Source organism: Elephas maximus, chromosome 16 (assembly GCF_024166365.1).
Source record: "Elephas maximus indicus isolate mEleMax1 chromosome 16, mEleMax1 primary haplotype, whole genome shotgun sequence".
Classification (NCBI taxonomy): Eukaryota; Metazoa; Chordata; class Mammalia; order Proboscidea; family Elephantidae; genus Elephas; species Elephas maximus.
Window position 1 is genome coordinate 19,518,286 of NC_064834.1, and position 16,765 is coordinate 19,535,050.

Below are 16,765 nucleotides of genomic sequence, written 5' to 3' on the forward strand. Positions count from 1 at the left end.
CCTTCTCCTATATTGGCACTTCTAATGCCTCTACTCCATAACTTGTTTTTTGATTTATTCCTTTGTTTCAGGCAACACATCCTTCAGTAGCTTCCTGAAAAATGGTGAATGAAGATAAAATTTCTAAGAATTTGCACATCTAGATATGCCTTTATTCTGCTCCCACACTTTTTTTTTGATGGCTTCATGGATGCCTGCCCAACTGTCATGTTCTATAAAATAAATTTCATTTTCAAGTATATCATATATACAAAGGAGTGCATATACAATACAGCTAAAAACACTGGCATACCATCTGCTTAACTTGTGATATAGACCATGACCAATACCTTAGAAGCCTCCATGGATGCTGATTGCATTCTCCTCTCCAGTAAACTGTCCTCCATTTTGTGTTAACCATTATGTTGCTTTTCTTTATAATTTTATTATTTATGTCTTTATCTTTAACAAAATATTCTCTAGTTTTCCCATGTATGTAATGGGTTTATATGTGACTTGATTTTCTTTTTCATGTTATTGACCTCTTAAAAGTTTTTGGTCAGCTGAGTTTCTCACATTCTTTATTTTATATGATTGGTTATTCTTGGTGTTCTTTAACTTGTTCTTCTAACCTCTTATTTTCTGTAATCTGAAAGTTAGATCTAAAGTTTTGGCTAGATTCAGCTCAACCTCTGTGGGATCTCTGCATTCTGCTACCATATATTTAAAAATTTTTAAATTTTGTTGTGAATAACTATATACATAAAATTTGCCACTTTTGACCATTTTTAAAAAAATTGTTCTTGTGCTTTAAGTGAAAGTTTACAAATCAAGTCAGTCTCTCATACAAAAATTTATATACACCTTGTTTTTCTTTTTTTTTTTTTTTTGCTATATACTCCTAGCTGCTCTCACCCTAATGAGACAGCACACTCCTTCTCTTTACTCTCTATTTTCTTGTCCATTCAGCCAGCTTCTGACCCCCTCTGCCCTCTCACCTCCCCTTCAGACAGGAGCTGCCCGCATAGTTTCATGTCTACTTGATCCAAGAACCTCAGCCCTCACCAGTGTCATTTTCTATCTTATAGCCCAGTCCAAACCCTGTCTAAAGAGTTGGCTTTGGGAATGGTTCCTTTCTTGGGCTAACAGAAGGTCTGGGGACCATGACCTCCAGGGTCCTTCTAGTCTCAGTCAGACCATTAAGTCTGGTCTTTTTATGAGAATTTGAGGTCTGCATCCCACTGCTATCCTGCTCCCTCAGGGGCTCTCTGTTTTGTTCCCTGTCAGGGCAGCCATTGGTTGTTGTAGCCGGGTACCATCTAGTTCTTCTGGTCTCAGGCTGATGTAGTCTCTGGTTTATGTGACCCTTTCTGTCTTTTGGGCTCATAATTACTTTGTGTCTTTGGTGTTCTTCATTCTCCTTTGCTCCCAGTGGGATGAGACCCATTGATGCATCTTAGATGGCCACTTGCTAGTGTTAAAGACCCCAGATGGCACTCACCAAAGTGGGATGCAGAATGTTTTCTTAATAGATTTAATTATGCCAATTGACTTAGATGTCCCCTGAATCCATGGTCCCCAAACCCCTGCCCCTGCTACACTGGCCTTCGAAGCATTCAGTTTATTCAGGAAACTTCTTTGCTTTTGGTTTAGTTCAGTTGTGCTGACCTCTCCTGTATTTTGTTGTCTTTCCCTTCACCTAAAATAGTTCTTGTCTATCTACTATTTAATTAGTGAATACCCTCTCCTTCCCTCCCCACTCTCATAACCGTTAAAGAATATTTTCTTCTCCATTTAAACTATTTCTTGAATTCTTGTAATAGTGGTCTTATACAATATTTGTCATTTAGCAACTGACTAATTTCACTCAGCATAATGCCTTCCAGATTCCTCCATGTTATAAAATGTTTCACAGATTCCTCACTGTTCTTTATTGATGCATCGTATTCCGTTGTGTGAATATACCATAATTTATTTATCCATTCATCTGTTGATGGGCACCTTGGTTGGTTCCATCTTTTTGCTATTGTAAACAGTGCTGCACTGAACATGGGTGTGCATGTATCTGTTCGTGTAAAGGCTCTTATTTCTCTAGGATATATTCCAAGGAGTAGGATTGCTAGATCGTATGGTAGTTCTATTTCTAGCTTTTTAAGGCAGTGACAAATAGATTTCCGAAGCGGTTGTACCATTTTACATTCCCACTAGCAGTGTATAAGTGTTCTGGTCTTTCCGCAACACCTCCCACATTTATTATTTCGTGTTTTTCTCATGTACCCATTAGCTACTTGAACGTCTTCTTTAGTGAAGTGTCCGTTCATATCTTTTGCACATTTTTTAATTGGGTTATTTGTCTTTTTGTTGTTGAGTTTTTGCAGTAGCATGTAGACTTCAGAGATCAGACGCTGATCGGAAATGTCATAGCTAAAAACTGTTTCCCCGTCTGTAGGTAATCTTTTTACTCTTTTGGTGAAGACTTTGGATGAGCATAGGTGTTTGATTTTTAGGAGCTCCCAGTTATCTAGTTTCTTGTCTGGTGTTTCCGCAGTGTTAGTAATGTTTTGTATACTTTTTATGCCAAGTATTAGGGCTCCTAGCATTGTCCCTATTTTTTTTCCATGATCTTTATCATTTTAGATTTTATGTTCAGGTCTTTGATCCATTTTGAGTTAGTTTTTGTGTGTGGTGTGAGGTATGGGTCTTGTTTCATTTTTTTGCAGATGGATATCTAGTTATGCCAGCACCATTTGTTAAACAGACTTTCTTTTCCCCATTTAACTGAATTTGGGTCTTTGTCAAATTTTAGCTGCTCATATGTGGATGGATTTATGTCTGGATTCTCAATTCTGTTCCAGTGGTCTATGTATCTGTTGTTGTACCAGTACCAGGCCGTTTTGACTACTATGGCAGTATAATAGGTTCTAAAATCAGGTAGAGTGAGGCCTCCCACTTTGTTGTTCTTTTTCAGTAATGCTTTACTTACCTGGGGCCTCTTTCCCTTCCATAAGAAAAAAAAAGTTGGTGATTTGTTTCTCCATCTCATTAAAAAATGTCGTTGGAATTTGGGTCGGTATCTATAGATGGCTTTTGGTAGAATAGATGTTTTTACAATGTTAAGTCTTCCTATCCATGAGCAAGGTATGTTTTCCCACTTACGTAGGTCTCTCTTGGTTTCTTGCAGTAGTGTCTTGTAGTTTTCTTTGTAAAGGTCTTTTATGTCTCTGGTAAGATTTATTCCTAAGTATTTTCTCTTCTTGGGGGCTACTGTAAATGGTATTGATTTGGTGATTTCCTCTTTAATGTTCTTTTTGTTGGTGTAGTAGAATCCAATTGATTTTTGTGTGTTTATCTTGTAACCTGATACTGTGCTGAACTCTTCTGTTAGTTTCAGTAGTTTTCTTGAGGATTCTTTAGGGTTTTCTGTGTATAAGATCATGTCATCAGCAAATAGAGATACTTTTACTTCTTCCTTACCAACCTGGATGCCCTTTATTTCTTTATCTAGCCTAATTGCTCTGGCTAGGACCTCCAGCACAATATTGAACAAGAGTGGTGATAAAGGCATCCTTTTCTGGTTCCCGATCTCAAGGGGAATGTTTTCAGGGTCTCTCCATTTAGGGTGATGTTAGCTATTGGCCTTGTATAAATGCCCTTTATTATGTTGAGGAATTTTCCTTCTATTCTTATTTTGCTGAGGTTTTTTATCATGAATTGGTGTTGAACTTTGTCAAATGCCTTCCTGCATCAATAAGATCTTGTGGTTCTTGTCTTTTATTAATATGAGAGATTATTTTGTTTTTCTAATGTCAAACCATCCCTGCATTCCTGGTTTGAATCCCACTTGGTCATGGTGAATTATTTTTTTGATATGTTGTAGAATGTTATTGGCTAGAATTTTGAAGATTTTTGCATCTAAGTTCATGAGGGATGTAGGTCTGTAATTTTTTTTTTTTTTTTTTTTGTGGTATCTTTACCTGCTTTTGGTATCAGGGGTATGCTGGCTTCATAGAATGAGTTTGGGAGTACTCGTCCTTTTCTATGCTCTGAAATACTTTTAGTAGTAGTGGTGATAACTCTTCTCTGAGAGTTCTTTAGAACTCTCCAGTGAAGCTGTCCGGGCCAGGGCTTTTTTTTTGTTGGGAGTTTTTTAATTACCTTTTCAGTCTCTTCTTTTGTTATGAGTTTATTTAGTTGTTCTACCTCTGCTTGTGTTAGCTTAGGTAGGTAGTGTGTTTCTAGAAATTCATCCATTTCTTCTAGGTTTTCAAATTTGTTAGAGTATAATTTTTCATAGTAATCTGATATGATTCTTTTAATTTCATTTGGGCCTATTGTAATATGGACCATCTCATTCCTTATTCAGGTTATTGGCTTCCTCTCTTGTTTTTCTTTTATCAGTTTGGCCAGTGGTTTATCAATTTTGTTAATTTTTTCAGAGAACCAGCTTTTGGTCTTGTTAACTCAATTATTTTTCTGTTCTCTATTTCATTTAATTTTTCTCTAGTTTTTATTACTTGCTTTCTTCTGGTGCCTGAGGGTTTCTTTTGTTGCTCTTTTTCTATTTGTTCAAGTTGTAGGGATAATTCTTTGATTTTGGCCCTTTTTTTTGTATGTGTGCATTTATTGATTTTGATTGGAAGTGTTTTCATTCTCATTAGATTCTGTGAATTTCTTTATTCCATCCTTCATGTCTTCTATAACGCAGTCTTTTTTGAGCAGCATATTGTTCAGTTTCCTGCTTTTTCTGTTATTGATTTCCACTTCTATGGCCTTATGGTCAGAGAAGATGCTTTGTAGTATTTCCATGTTTTGGATTCTGCTAAGGCTTGCTTTATGACCTAATATGTGGTCTATTCTAGAGAATGTTCCACGTGTACTAGAAAAGAAAGTATACTTGGCTGCTGTTGGGTGGTGTGTTCTGTATATGTCTATGAGGTCAAGTTCATTGATTGTGGCACTTAGATCTTCTGTGTCTTTATTGAGCTTCTTTTTGGATGTCCTGTCCTTCACCGAAAGTGGTGTGTTGAGGTCTCCTACTATAATTGTGGAGCTGTGTATCTCACTTTTCAATGCTGTTAGAGTTTGTTTTATGTATCTTACAGACCTATCATTGGGTGTATAAATATTTAATATGGTTATATCCTCCTGGTGTATTGTCCCTTTAATCATTGTATAGTGTTCTTCCTTATCCTTTGCAGTGGTTTTAACTTTAAAATCTATTTTGTCAGAAATTAATATTGCCACTCCTGCTCTTTTTTGATTGATGTTTGCTTGAGATATTTTTTTCCATCCTTTGAGTTTTAGTTTGTGTCTCTGAGTCTAAGGTGTGTCTCTTGTAGGCAGCACATAGACGGATCGTGTTTTTTTTAATCCATTCTGCCACTCTCTGTCTCTTTATTGGTGCATTTAGTCCATTTCAGTGTAATTATGGATTGGTATGAGTTTAGTGCTGTCATTTTATTGTCTTTTTTTGGTGTGGTGTTGACAGTTTCTTGTTCCACTTAATTTTTTGTGCTGAGTAGTTTACATATTGTCTCTCCCTCTTATTTGTTGTCAATTTTGTTTCTGCTGGTTATTTTTTTCTTGTATTTTATTTTGGTGAGTAGGATTGTTAGTTTCCTTTGTGGTTACGTTAATATTTACCCCTATTTCTCTAAGTTTAAACCTAACTTTTATTTCTTTGTATCACCTTGTCTTCCTCTCCATATGAAAGACATATGACTACATTTTTTAGTCCCTCTTTAATTGTTTTAATGTTGTTTTCTTTTACATAATGACATCGCTGTTTCCCTGTTTTGAACTTTTTTTTAATCTTGGTTTATTTTTGTGATTTCCCTAACTGGGTTGACATCTGGTTGCTCTGTCCAGTGTTCTAGCATTGGGTAGGTATCTGATATTATTAATTTTCTAACCAGAGAACTCCCTTTAGTATTTCTTGTAGTTTTGGTTTGGTTTTTACGAATTCCCTAAACTTCTATTTATTTGGAAATGTCCTAATTTCGCCTTCATATTTGAGAGACAGTTTTGCTGGATATATGATTCTTGGTTGGCAATTTTTTTCCTTCATTGATTTATATAAGTCATCCCATTGCCTTCTTGCCTGCATGGTTTTTGCTGAGTAGTCCGAGTTTATTCTTGTTGACTCTCCTTTGTAGGTGACTTTTTGTTTATCCCCAGCTGCTCTTAAAATTCTCTCTTTATGTTTGGTTTTGGCAAGTTTGATTGTAATGTGTCTTGGTGACTTTCTTTTGAGATCTACCTTATGTGGAGTTTGATGAGCATCTTGGATAGATATCTTCTCGTCTTTCAGGATATCAGGGAAGTTTTCTGCCAACAAATCTTCAACAGTTCTCCCTGTATTTTCCGTTATCCCTCCCTGTTCTGGTACTCCAATCACTCATAGGTTATTTCTCTTGATAGAGTCCCACATGATTCTTAGGGTTTCTTCATTTTTTTAAATTATTTTATCAGATTTTTCTTCAAATATATTGGTGCCAAGTGCCATTAATTCTGCCTTCCACTTCCACTGTTCTGCTCCTCTGAATTCCTATTGAGTTGTTTAATTCTGTAATTTTACTGTTAATCTTCTGAATTTCTGATTTCTGTCTCTATGGATTCTTGTAGCTTATTAAATTTTTCATTATGTTCTTGAATAACGTTTTTAATTTCTTCAGCTACTTTATCTGTGTGTTCCTTGGCTTGTTCTACATATTGCCTGATCTTCCTGATGTCTTGAAGAGTTCTGTGTATTAATCTTTTGTATTCCATATTTGGTAATTCCTTGAAGGCACCTTCATCCAGAAGATCCCTTGATTCTTTGTTTTGAGAGCTTGCTGAAGTGATCATGGTCTGCTTCTTAATGTGATTTGATGTTGTCTCTGAGCCATCAATAATTTATTATATTAGTTTATTTTATGTTTGCTTACTGTATCCTAGTTTCTTGCTTTGTTATGTTTTGATATGCCCAGATGGGTTGCTTGAGTGAGCTAGCTTGATTATTTTCACCTTTGAAGCTCAAATGTCCTGTCACCAGATGGCTAGAGCTGTTATCAGGTATATAAGCCTAAGAATCCATTCACTTTTCTTGTATGGATTCTCCTCGAGTGGTCAGGTAGTTGGTCATCAAGTGTGTGGTACAGGCTCTGTCCTACAGTCTTAGAGGGGCAGGGGTAATTGGTGTAGGTGTAGGTATTTGGTTGCCGCAGGGGTCACGCTCTGAGCAAGGTAGCGGGCCGACAGCCATCCCCCAAATGTCTGTGAGGAAAACGTGTTCCTCTTCCCTAGAGTGCACAGGTGGGTGAGTTCTGCAGATGGACCGTGGGCACCCAATGCTTTTGGTTGTAAAGACTGGGAGGTACCAGTTATTCTTGGACCCCTGTTGCGGGTGGCTGGGTGATGTGGGTGGGGCCACCAGTCCATAGGACCCTGATGTGGGTAGGGTGAGGACCCTGTTTAATAGGCAAAGCAGTGTCAAACATCAAACACCCACCTTTCCGCTGCACAGCTGAAACAGTTGCAGTCTGCCAACAAGGACCTATTCTCCTGAAATAGGCCCACACAGGTCCATTGCAGGCATAAAGGTTTTCAAAGTCCATGGACCATTTATGCCCAGACAGAAGCTGCTTCTCTCCTGAACTCACCAGGTTAGAGGAGCTGGCAGATTATCTTTTCCCCTAATTGTGAATTTTTTCTTTCTCCAAGGCTGGGGAATGGCTCAGGACACTCAGCAGGAATTATCTCAGGCCCAGGGAGATTGACAGCCACTGAAGCTGGTTTTGGGGCTGGGAGTGTGGTAAAATATACACAAGTATTTAGCTTTTGCCAAGAGCGCTGTTCTTCTCTGGCTCCAGAGGTGTGAATAGGCTGTTTGGTTGGCTGTTTCTCCCTGAGGAGACTGTGGCCGAATGCTACCGTCAGCCCACTGCAGTTGCTCCCGGGAATGGTGCCTGAGGGTTCCCCGTGATTCAGGTCCGGCAACTTCTCTCTGCTTCTGAACTGTTTCTCCCTCCGCCTGCCACTCGGTCTGTTGTCTAACTTTGCCTTTGATGTTCAGGGCTTCTGGTTGGTTGTAAATATAATCATTTCACTAGTTTCCCGGGTCTTTGTTGTAAGAGGGATGACCGGAAGCGTCTGACTACTCCCCCTTCTTGGCCATGCCTCCATTTTACCATTTTTAAGTGTACAGTTCAGTAACATTAATTATATTCACCTTGTTATGCAGCCATCACCATTATCTATCTCCAAAACTTTTCATCACACCAAATAGAAACTGTACCCATTCGGCAATCACTCCCCTTTATTCTCTCCTCCAGCCCCTGGTAATCTCTAATCTACTTTCTGTCTCTATGAATTTGCCTATTCTAGATATTTCAAATAAGTGGAATCATACAATTCCTTTAAAGTTTTCTTATGCCATTCCATGTTTCTTCTGAATTCCATTTTTGAGTTAGTTCTTTTGGCTTAAGTACTTCATGCCCAAGGCGTTTCTCAGATGTAGGTAATATAGTTTCAATAAAAGGCACAAAATAAACTTATTGGAAACCCTCTGTATCCATTTGATTGGATGGTTTTGTGTGGGTTGTTACAGGTTGATGGGCCTCATCTTACTGGCCAACTAGTCAACTGTTGGATGCACCAAACAACGTTAGTATCTACAGGACTTTTCTCTGGGTCAGTTGAGCTTCTCCAGAGAAGGATCTTCTAATATCATGTCTGGGGTGTGTAAATCTGGCAGCTGACATTCTGGAAATGGCAGAGAAAAATAGCCATTTATTTGCAGAGCAATAGCTTGCTCCTTTCTAGCCTCAGCTTTGCTTGTAAACAGTTGTGTTCCCTGAGCAAGCAAATTCAGCTCTCTGGACCTCAGTTTCCTCATGTGAACAATGATGAATCACATTAGAAGAAGTCTGGAAGGCCTAGTCCCAGTGTCAGAAAGGTTACATCGGAACCTAATAATGCTGCTTACAAATCTGCTTCACATCAGCCATCACAGGTATAGCTTGGCAGGAAGCAAAGCTGCTTCCACTTTGAGACATTTGGCAAGTCACTTTCCTTTTTATGGTGTTCTCATGTTGGATTATATTTAAGGTCCCATCCACCTTTAAAAAAAAATTCCATGATTCCAGTCATCTGAATCTTTGCAGATGTTTGTTTAATATTAGCTGTCATTTTCAAAAAGAAAAGCCCTCACCTCAGAATCCTGTGTTCTAAGGAGTTGTCATGGATTGAATTGTGTCCCCCCAAAATATCTGTCAACATGGCTATGATTCCTAGTATTGTGTGATTGTCTACCATTTTGTCATCTGATGTGATTTCCCTATGTGTTGTAAATCCTATTGCTATGATATAATGAGATGGATTAGTGGCAGTTATATTAATCTACAAGATTAGATAGTGTCTTAAGCCAATGTCTTGAGATATAGAGAAGTGAGCAGAGAGACATGGGGACCTCATACCACCAAGAAGGCAGTGCTGGGAGTAGAGCACGTACTTTGGACCTGGGGTTCCTGCGCAGAGAAGCTCCTAGTCCAGGGGAAGATTGATGAGAGGGACCTTCCTCCAGAGCCAACAGAGAGAGAAAGCCTGCCTCTGAAGCTGACGCCCTGAATTTGGACTTCTAGCCTCCTAGACTGTGAGAGAATAAATTTCTCTTTGTTAAAGCTATCCACTTGTCATATTTCTGTTATAGCAGCACTAGATGACCAAGACAGGAGCCTTAGACCTCTTCATCTGCAGTGACCAAACACCATCTGTCTTACCTTTGCTGTATGAGATGATAGGTGCTAGTTAATAGGAGACCCTGTGAATCAAAACTATCTCAAATTAACCTTGTGATCTTGACCTAAGAATGCGTAGTCCTTTTTTCATCTTTTTTTTTTTTCAGAGTTCTGCCATTAGATATAAAAGGCTTTTAAGAAAACTCTGATTTTGAGGACTGTATTTATGTGCGGAGTTTTTGTGTGGAGAATTTTTTTCTCATTGGGTGATTTAAGTCCCTGTGCCTCAGTGGTATTTTATAGATGGGTACTTGCTCTGTCTCCAAGTTGGAATCCTCAGTTTTACTTGGGTACTTTGGGAGCAGCAGCATTGTGGTTTGGTCTGAGCTGTTTTAGGAATATGTGATGAAATCAGCTGGTATTCTCATTATAAATTTTCCTTTATAGGAAGAAATACTCTTTCTAGCCAGGATCTTGGTTGATTAAGAATGACTCAAACCCACCTGCAGATATAAGTTTGATTGTGGATATTTATACATACATAATTTTAGGTGCTGTGTGTATACTGAAGAGACAATAGAGTGCACAAGGGCATAGTCACAGATATAACCAAACACCTCACGGGACAAAGTTCCTAGGCTCCAAGGATAAAGGACCATAGATTTGGGGGACATGTCCATCACTTGGCACAATGTAGATCGTAAAGACAACGTTCTGCATCCCCGCTTTGGAGAGTAGTGTCTGGGATCTTAAAAGCTTGTGAGCAGCTATCTAAAATACAGCTATTGGTCTCTTCCCGTCTGGAGCAAAGGAGAGTAAAGAAAACCAAAGACTCAAAAGAGCAGTTAGTTGAAAGGACTAATGGACCACAGAAACCACAGCCTCCATGACCCTGCAACCAGAACTAGATGGTGCCTGGCTACAACTGCTGACTTCTCGGCTGGGATCACGACAGAATCCCCCACACAGCAGGAGAAAAATGTAGAACAAAAAATCAAATTCACAGAAAAGACCAAACTTACTAGTTTGACAGACTGGAGGAACCCCAGAGACTATGGCCCCAAGACACCCTTCTGAACTAGAACATAAGCCATTCCTGGGGCCACCTTTCAGCCAAACAATAGACAGGTCCATAAAAGAAACAGTAACACCCAAAAGGAATGTGTTCTTAGAACAATCAATTATAAGAGATCAAAAGGACAACATTTGCCCAAAAGCAAAGATGAGAAGGCAGCAAGGGCTAGAAAATCCAGATGAAAGGAAACAGGGAGCCCAGGATGGAAATGGGGAGTGCTGACACACTGAGGGGAATACAGCCAGTCTCATTGGACATTTTATGTACAAACTGTTGAATGGGAAACAATTTGGTCTGTAAACTTTCACCTAAAGTACAACAAGAAAGTTTTTAAAAAAAGGGTCAAGGTATAAATTTTAGCTATCAAATTACCTCTCAGTTTAGGACTACTTATATCTATTTTCTACAAATGTTTACGGAACAGCTATTAAATCTTTAAGTTACAGAACTTGAGGGAAATTAATAGCCATGTAAAACTGAACTTAAGCTGAGGTTTTACCTAAAATAAGGAACTCAAACACCTGTCTTTCACATTTTAAGGACTTGCTTTATAAATTACAGACATATCTCGTAAGTATTGTGGGTTTGGTTCCAGACCACTGCAATGAAGCGAGTCACATGAATGTTTTTGTTCCCCAGTGCAGATAAAAGTTATGTTTATACTATACTGTTGTCTGTTAAGTGTGCAATAGCACATTATGTCTAAAAAAAACAATGTACATACGTTAATTAAAAAATATTGCTAAAAAATGCTAATCGTCCTGTGAACCTTCAGCAAGTCGTAGTCTTTGTGCTGGTGGAGGGTCTTGCCTCGATGTTGATGACTGCTGACTGATCAGATTAAGGGTGCTTAAGGTTGGGTAGCTGTGGCAGTTTCATAAAGTAAGACGATGATGAAGTTTGCCTTGTCAATTGACTCTAACTTTCACCAAAGATTTCTCTGTAGCATGTGATGCTGTTTGATAACATTTTACCCACAATAGAAGCTCTTTCAAAATTGGATTCAGTTCTCTCAAACCTTGTCGCTGCTTTATCAACTAAGTTTATGCGATGTTCTAAATCCTTTGTCGTCACTTCAACAATGTTGAGAACATTGTCAAAGCGTCTTCTCCAGGAGTAGATTCCATCCCAGGAAACCATTTCCTTTGCTCATCCGTAAGAAGCAACTCCTTATCCTTTAAAATTTATCATGAGATTGTAGCAACTTAGTCACATCTTCAGGCTGCACTTCTAATGCTGGTTCTCTTGCTCTTTCCGCCACATCTGCACTTACTTCCTCCACTGAAGTCCTGAACCCCTCAAAGTCATCCGTGAGGGTTGGAATAAACTTCTTCCAAACTTCTGTTAATGATGGTATTTTGACCTTCCATGAATCACGACTGTCCTTAATGCCATCCGGAATGGTGAATCAGTTCTAAACGGTTTTCAGTTTAACTCGCCCAGATCCGTCAGAGGAATCACTCTCTCTGGCAGCTGTAGTTCACCAAATCTGTTTCTTAAATAGTAAGACTTGAAAGCCTTAATGACCCCTTGGTCCGTGGGCTGCAGAGTGGAGGTTGTGTTAGCAGGCATGCAAACAGCATCCATCCCTCGGGTGTCTCCGCCGGTGCTCTCAGGTGACCAGGCGCATGGTCAGCGAGCAGTAGTATTTTGAAAGGAGTCTTTTCTCTGAGCAGTAGCTCTCAGCAGTCTCTTAAAATATTCAGGAAACCGTGTTGTAAACACATGTGCTCTCATCCGGGCTTCGTTGTCCCGTTTACAGAGCACAGGCAGAGGAGGTTCAACGTAATTCCTAGGAGCCCCAGGATTTTTGGAATGGACGTGACCATCGGCGTCAACTTAAAATCGCCAGCTGCGTTAGCCCCTAACGAGAAGGTCGGCCTGTCCTTGAAGGTTTTAAGGCCAGGTGTTGGCTGTCCCCCTCTAGTTGGCTGTCCCTCTAGCTGTGGAGTCCTGGACGGCGCCCTCTTTCCGTGGAGGCTGTCTCATCCGCACTGAGAACCTGGGGTCCAGGGCAGCCCCCTCAGCAGCGAGTCTCCCAGCTAGAGCTTCTGGGGAACTTGCCGCGGCTTCTGCACCAGCACCTGCTGCCTCACCCTGCACCATGTTATGGAGACGGCTTTCTTTAAACCTCGTGAAAACCCACCTCTGCTACATTCAGACTTATCTCCTGCAGCATCCTCACCTCTCAGCCTGCAGAGAGCTGGAGAGTTAATTAGAGCCCCGGTCTGGATCAGGCTTCGGCTTAAGGGAATGTTGCGGCCGCTTCGATCTTCTGTGCGGACCACTGAAACATCTCCACATCAGCAGGAAGAATGTTTCGCGTCGTCATTTGTGTAGCACTTCTAGTTTCCTTCAAGAACTTCTTATTTGCATTCAAAACTTTACTGTTTGGCCTAAGAAGCCTAGCATTCGGCCTATCTCAGCTCTCAACCTGCTTTCCTCATTACGCTTCATCATTTCTAGCTTTTGATTTAAAGTGAGAGGCCATTGTAGGTCGTTAATTGGCCGAATTTCAATATTGTTGTGTCTCAGGGAGAGGGAGGCCCAGGGAGGGAGGGGTGGGGAGGGCCGGTTGGTGGAGCAGTCAGCACACACAGCATTTGTCAGTTAAGTTTGCTGTCTTACATGGGCAGGGTTTGTGGTGCCCCAAAACAATTAACAATAGTAACACCCAAGACCACAGATCACCGTAACAGGTGTAATAATAATGAAAAAGTTTGAAATGTTTTGAGAATCACTAAAATATGACACAGAGACACAAAGTGAACACATGCTGTTGGAAAAATGGTGCTGGTAGACTTCATACAGGGTTGCCGTAAACCTTCAATTTGTAAAAAATTATCTATGAAATGCAATAAAATGAAGTACGCCTATACCTAAACTACTGTGTATATTTGTGTATACGATACATAACTCCAAACTCATACATTTTACAGTGTGAATTTATCGTTAAATATTGTTGGACCAGATGGTCTTTAAGGTTCTTTCCTAAAAGACATTACTATCAGGTTATTTTTATCTTTTAGAAACATTTGGTATGGAAATGTTCAGACATAGAGAATAGTAAAATGAACCTCATCTACACATGACTCAGTTTCAACAATAGATACATGGCTCATCTATTTATGTTCAACCCACGTCCTTCCTCTCTCACGCAGATTGGGAAGCAAATCCCACACATCATCTGCGTATGTTTCAGTATGTTATCTTTCAAAGAAAGAGTCTCTTCTATTCCTTATATTCTACAAAATGTTCCATGAGCAAAAAGTTTTCACATGCAATTTTTAACATTACCAATTTGGGCATTAATGTTCCCACTTTTCTTTTCTAGGGACTAGTTTGGTTAAAAGACAAAGAAGCAACACACTGCAAACTTTGTGAAAAGGAATTCTCACTCTCCAAGAGAAAGGTAAGAAAGTTAGGGAATGAGCCCCAGAGCTTTGGTGCAAAATGGCTTTTTATTCATGAATTTTTTTCTCTGGTTTTTTCATTTTATTAAGCACCACTGTAGAAACTGTGGGGAAATTTTCTGTAATGCCTGCTCTGACAACGAACTGCCTCTGCCGTCTTCACCAAAGCCGGTACGGGTCTGTGACTCCTGTCACGCGTTGCTGATTCAGAGATGCTCATCTAACTTGCCATAGACTACAGGACTAAATCCTTATGTATGGAATGAAGTATGCACGATTGTTATGTATGGACATGTACACCACAAAGTATCCTGACAGCCCTTCTTAAGCAGCTTTCAGTCGTTTATCTTCTACATATCCAAACTCATGGGAATTAGAAATTGTTTAATTTGGTATTTCCTACCTTATTTAAAACATTTTTTAATAGGGCATGCTTTAAAATAACTTTAGCTTAATTCCTAATTGACGTAGTAATCATGGAACCCTTAAGTCCACTGGAAGGCCAGCTAGCATAGCTAACACTCAATTGCCTTATCTTGTAAAGGCCTTCTTAAAGGCTTCAGATTGCTTTATTCTTCCAGACTGTCAAGTTGATACTAATTTGGTGCCTGTTAATTCTCAATGCACTTTAAAGCTTCATGGTTCTCAGAAAGATTAGAAATGTATAGATCTTCCTAGAAGTATTAATATTCCAATCCAACAGTTTTCATCAGCTTGGTAAAGTTTCAGCTGTATTTATTGGCCCTGGTCCCTTCCCCTCCTTTATTCCTTTAGAAGACATCCTTTTGGTCTTTCTCCTTTTCAAATTACTGTTGTGCTTGCTGATAACTTTCAGATCCAGTGGGCATTGGTATTTCACCTCAATTTCTTGCTTCTAATATTCAAAGAAAATTCCACATAACCATCACCCTCTTTAAACCTTGTTTCTTGCAGACCTTTCTGTATACTACCAGTGCCGTTAAATTTTGAGGGGAGTCTCAGACACCATTTGAGAAGAATAAAAGCATAAACCCTTCCCCAGAAACAAGTGTATAACAAGTCGGATTATAGACTCCTGATAAAGTCTAAGCATTAAAAAAAAAAAAAAAAAAAAACCCAAACCATTGCAGATTCCTACTTCTAGCAACCATATAGGAGCAACCACCCCCTAGGGTTTCTGGGGAGACGCTGCTGGATTCCAAATGCCAACCTTTTGGTTTGCAGCTGTAGCTCTTAACTGCTGCGCCACCAAAGCTCCAAGCATTAAAGTGAAATCTAAAATGCAGTTAAACTTTGCCTTTAACATGATATAGGTTTTAGTTAGAAAATTTTTGTATCAAATTCCATTCCAGTAAGCTTTAGGAAAAATTTTATTAGTAGTCTATCAGTGCAGTCTATGTCCGCAGTAAAAATCCCACATGTATACTGACCCACCTCCATCGGGGCTAGAGCAGATGACGCTGTGACGTCTGCCTTGCCGTAAAGTATACACCAGCACTTCAACTATGTCAAGCATGAAAAATTCAATAAACACTAATCTGGTTGTATATTGCTTACGGCATACCTAGAACGTAATCTGTAAAAATTATTACCCGTGTATGATAACAGTTTCACACTAGGGATCTTACCTTTATTTTGTATTATTTTCAGCTGTGCACCTTAAGTCCATGAGCCTTTCAAAAATGTATTAGAAATCTTAATTATTACTCCTAGGAGCATTCCATTCAGTGGTCAATCGTGGACACATAACCCCTCCCCCTCCAGATGGAAATTACTTTTATTCTGCAAATAATTTCCTGAGGGTATATACTTTAACGTTTAAAATTGTTTAATATAAAGTTTTCTAAATTGCCAAAAGTTTGAAACCAGTATTTTACTTGAAAATCTGTTTTCTCCATAATCCATAAATTTTCAGTCAGCTTTTGAGGTCAACTTCAGTTAGAACTGAAATACAGATTTTTAGGTGTTCTTGAATACTAACAGAAATGATGAATTATATTCTTGAACTGTTTTTGTACTGCTAGATTCAGATTTTTATGGTTTGTGAGAGTAAACAAACGAAAAATTTAAAATACTAACACATTTTTTACTACTGTGGCAAATACAAACCATGATTTCTAGTCACCCTTTAAATTCTTTGCCACTCAAAAATTGTGTCACCATTTACTTGGGCTTTTTGGGGTGGGGCAGCTTCTACGACAGCAACATAACTTGCTGCATTTAGTTTTGGCTCTTATTTAAAAATCATATTAATTTTGGATTTTTCAGCAGTCACAAATTGTAGTTTGTGATTGTGGACTTCATTACTTTCCCTTTTCAGTTAAGATTTGCTCTCACAGAAAGTTACTCAACAGACTTCACATACCATTCCCTCACCTAACCAGTTTCACCACAATAACACTATCATGGTGCCAAGGAACTGCGATTGTAATTCTCCTTCCCTGCAGTGTTTTGAAACAAGATGTGAAATTTTTTAAAACCAAATAAAGATTTGAAAAATTTGCCTGCTTTACAATTGGAGGACAACTTTCATTTATAACATTTTATACTTTTACTGCTTAAAGATTCTAAGTGGGAAATCCTGGGAAAATAGGAGCACAGTG

At 39.1% G+C, this 16,765-nt stretch overlaps 1 protein-coding gene across 4 annotated transcripts in view; it reads left to right on the plus strand.

The window, feature by feature from the left end:
* RUFY2 (RUN and FYVE domain containing 2) overlaps positions 1-16,677 on the plus strand; it is a 67,329-nt gene extending 50,652 nt beyond the window's left edge. For all 4 annotated transcript variants that reach the window (XM_049855174.1, XM_049855175.1, XM_049855172.1 and 1 more), the window contains 2 exons: positions 14,105-14,182; positions 14,274-16,677. In XM_049855174.1, the coding sequence (XP_049711131.1) occupies positions 14,105-14,182; positions 14,274-14,417 (222 nt within the window). In that variant the 3' untranslated portion in view covers positions 14,418-16,677. The remainder of the gene's footprint in view (positions 1-14,104; positions 14,183-14,273) is intronic.
* Positions 16,678-16,765: the final 88 nt, after the last annotated feature.